This window comes from Primulina eburnea, chromosome 18 (assembly GCF_022965805.1).
Source record: "Primulina eburnea isolate SZY01 chromosome 18, ASM2296580v1, whole genome shotgun sequence".
Classification (NCBI taxonomy): domain Eukaryota; kingdom Viridiplantae; phylum Streptophyta; class Magnoliopsida; order Lamiales; family Gesneriaceae; genus Primulina; species Primulina eburnea.
Window position 1 is genome coordinate 28,666,846 of NC_133118.1, and position 3,265 is coordinate 28,670,110.

At 34.1% G+C, this 3,265-nt stretch overlaps 1 protein-coding gene across 1 annotated transcript; it reads right to left on the bottom strand.

Moving 5' to 3' along the window:
* Window positions 1-1,270: 1,270 nt before the first annotated feature.
* Window positions 1,271-2,950, bottom strand: LOC140819562 (transcription factor MYB53-like). Its single transcript, XM_073179701.1, has 3 exons — window positions 2,490-2,950; window positions 2,240-2,369; window positions 1,271-2,112 (listed from the first exon to the last, which is right to left on the bottom strand). Exons 1-3 carry the CDS (start codon window positions 2,620-2,622, stop codon window positions 1,404-1,406), a joined length of 972 nt encoding a protein of 323 aa, XP_073035802.1. The 5' UTR covers window positions 2,623-2,950; the 3' UTR covers window positions 1,271-1,403.
* Window positions 2,951-3,265: the final 315 nt, after the last annotated feature.

A 3,265-nucleotide genomic window follows, 5' to 3' on the forward strand; every position in this document is an offset into this window, starting at 1 on the left:
CTCAAAACTCTTAGCTAATTAGCGACGGTTTTTAGAAACTAAACCGTCGTCTATTTAGCGACGGAATATGACCCAAACTAAAGTTATCTAACTAACCAATTATTTTGATATATTATATTAAACTATATATCGTCATTTAGTGCGAATAACAAGATAATAATTTATTCATTTTTTTTGTTTCATGAAACATTTGACTCAAGTTTACGAATTATTACAAGTATATGAATTTATCGTCTATATATACATCTTTTCAGGTGGTCTACAAGACTAAGAGGTAGATGAGTGGCTCGTCGAAATTATGAAGATTCTGTCTCGAGCAATAATGAGTGCATACAAATTTTTAGATATTTTTTTTTAATTTTTTTTTTGTTGATTTAGAAATTTATTTTTTTGAAGGAGATTAAGAACTTGATTTATAGGCTTACCAGTTAAGCAAAAATTTGTGTGAGACGGTCTCACGTGTCGTATTTCGTGAAACAGATATCTTATTTGGGTCATCTATGAAAAAGTATTACTTTTTATGCTAAGAGTATTACTTTTTATTGTGAATATTGATAAGACGTAGCCAGAAAATATTTTGATCCTGGGCTGTGGGGGGAATATTTTTTGGAAGAGTATTGAGATGGGAACAAACCAAATATCTGAGCCAACGAAGGTTGTGGGGGGAACAACAGGCTTCACGTGAAATTTCCAACCAGTAGAAGACTAACAGCTCTCATCCTCTTGTTTCCATTTTGGGGAGACGGTTGTGAAAGAAAACCTCTGGGCTAAAAATTTAAAATGCAAGGCTTAATTTTTTTTTAAAAAATAGAAAACTCAATCCATATTCCTCACTAGGCCCAAAAATGTAGACTGGGCTGGAGCCCACCCCAGTCTTTGGGGTGGCTCCGTCCTTGTATAGAATTGACCCGTCTAACAGATAAAGATTTGTAAGACCGTTTCACAAGAGACCTACTCTACCAGTTATCTAACATTGTCATAGAATTACAACTATGTGTTTAGTATTTTAACGAAAAATCAATACTCGGATTTGAAAGGATGACTTACGTCTTACCACGACGTCAATCTATCACACATTTAAAAGGATGTCAAACTTGAAATTTTAATATCAGAAAAACTATAACTCATCGAAAAATAGACCAGCATAGATTTGTTCCACACAAAAATCAATTCACAAACATTATATACCAAACCCTCAAACCAATACAATGAATTGAATAAATTTACAATAATATTTGATTAAAAAAGAAAAAGAAGAAGAAAAACAAAGTAAAACACTAACAAAATATTTCCACCTCAAATCTTTTCCTACAATTATCGACATCCGTGTATATATATAGATATATATTTATTTATTTATTTCAAACTGTAAAAAAAAAAAGGAAGAAGCAAGTTTTACACTTTCAGATTTCATGGAACACATCAAGATTTCCCCCAATCAATTCTTGAGAAAAGGATCCCATTTGATACCCAACAAAATCACCGGAGCTCTGATCCTGAATCAAACCAGGTTTTGCATCTTCAATCTGAATCCCACTGAACTGGAACTGAAACATCGATTCCAGTTTATTTTCAGCTTCCCAACAAAATGTGCTTCCATTTTCAACCATGCTGTTGTTTCTTGAAGCTGAACACTCAGAGAAATCTGTATTGTTTTGCCGATCGAAATTCGTCAAATTCGGCATCGAGTTGAATCCGTAACCGTTAGGATTCATGATGGGATTTTCCTGAATCAAATTCTGAGAAAGAAAACTAGTACTGTATCCATTAGAATCGATGCTCGTTTGGAATTCAGTCAAGAACAGAGGATCATACATTTGTTTAGTCACAAGATTGCCATTCAAAGAATGCATTGGGATTTGCATTAGATGATAGTCTTGATGATCCATTTGGACAGGATTCGACAAATATGGAAGCCCTTTAGTCTGTAGAATCTGTGGGGAAACAGAATCTGCATAATCTTTCTCCTTTTTCACTTCGATTTCGGGTACCGGCATGTGTGTGTTAGGATCAATGCCTTGTTTGATGAGCTTTTTCTTGAGGCAAGAATTCCAAAAGTTCTTGATCTCGTTATCTGTTCTTCCTGGTAACTGTGTAGCAATCTGTGCCCACCTGCAATTTTGGTTTCCAAATTATGAAAACAAGTCCAAAGAGATTGCAAACTTTGCAAACCAATCAAGATTTTGTCAATCTTATCTTCGGGAAAAAAGAAAAACCAACTTGAATCATACTTTCATACCTATTTCCAAGAGCTTTATGCAAAGTAATGATCAAATCCTCCTCTTCTTGAGAGAACATTCCCCTCTTAAGGTCAGGCCTCAAGTAATTAATCCACCTCAATCTGCAACTCTTCCCGCATCTCTGTAAGCCTGCATTAATCCCACAAATCCACTCAAAAAAATATATATATATAAACAATCCAACACACAAAAAAACAGCAAAATGGAAGTGGGATTTCAAGAAAAAGGTAAATGGATTCAAATATAAACCAGCTAATTTAGGTACAGAACTCCAGCAACCGACACCGAATCTTGTAATAAAAGTGTGCAATTTCTCATCTTCTTCGGGTGACCACAGCCCCTTCCTCAACTTCTGCTTCACACTGCAAGAATGACGTCCCATTTCTATGTTTTTCTATACTTTTCTGTTATGTATAGTAGTGGAAAACGAGGTTTTGTTCCGATGACAACCTTAAAAACGACAGCAAGTTTTTATGGCCTAAATGTGTTAGTTAACACAGTGTGATTAGTGCTTTGGAACCCCGAAAAACTGTGATTAAAAAGACCTGTGGATCAACCCTTTTGAGTGAAAATCTTGAAAGATAAATCTCTGAAAATTTAATGGTTTTTTAACAGAGAAAGAATTAATCATACTTAGAATTTAAGGGAAAAAACAAGAGAGTGAGGATGGGGGATGGTGGGGTAGCAATCAAGTAGTTTCTAAGTAAATTTTGGTGCTGCCTTTTGCATTGGATTTGATTGGATTTTAAGATATGTCTTTTTAAGTAAATAATATTTGTAGATGACAATAATTGTGTGACAGGAGCAACTATACATATTTAAGTGTAATTATGCATGAAAATTGACAATTTGTATATTTAATGTGAATTAAATCAATGTTGTTGGAAATCTTATTGTATTAATTTGATCTGGTTTATTCGTGTTGGAGATGGTTAGCTAGGTTTATGATTGGATTCCGAAATCAAGATTTGAGGTATCAAAATGCAATTTGATCAATGATTCTTGCATTTGGAATTGTTCATATT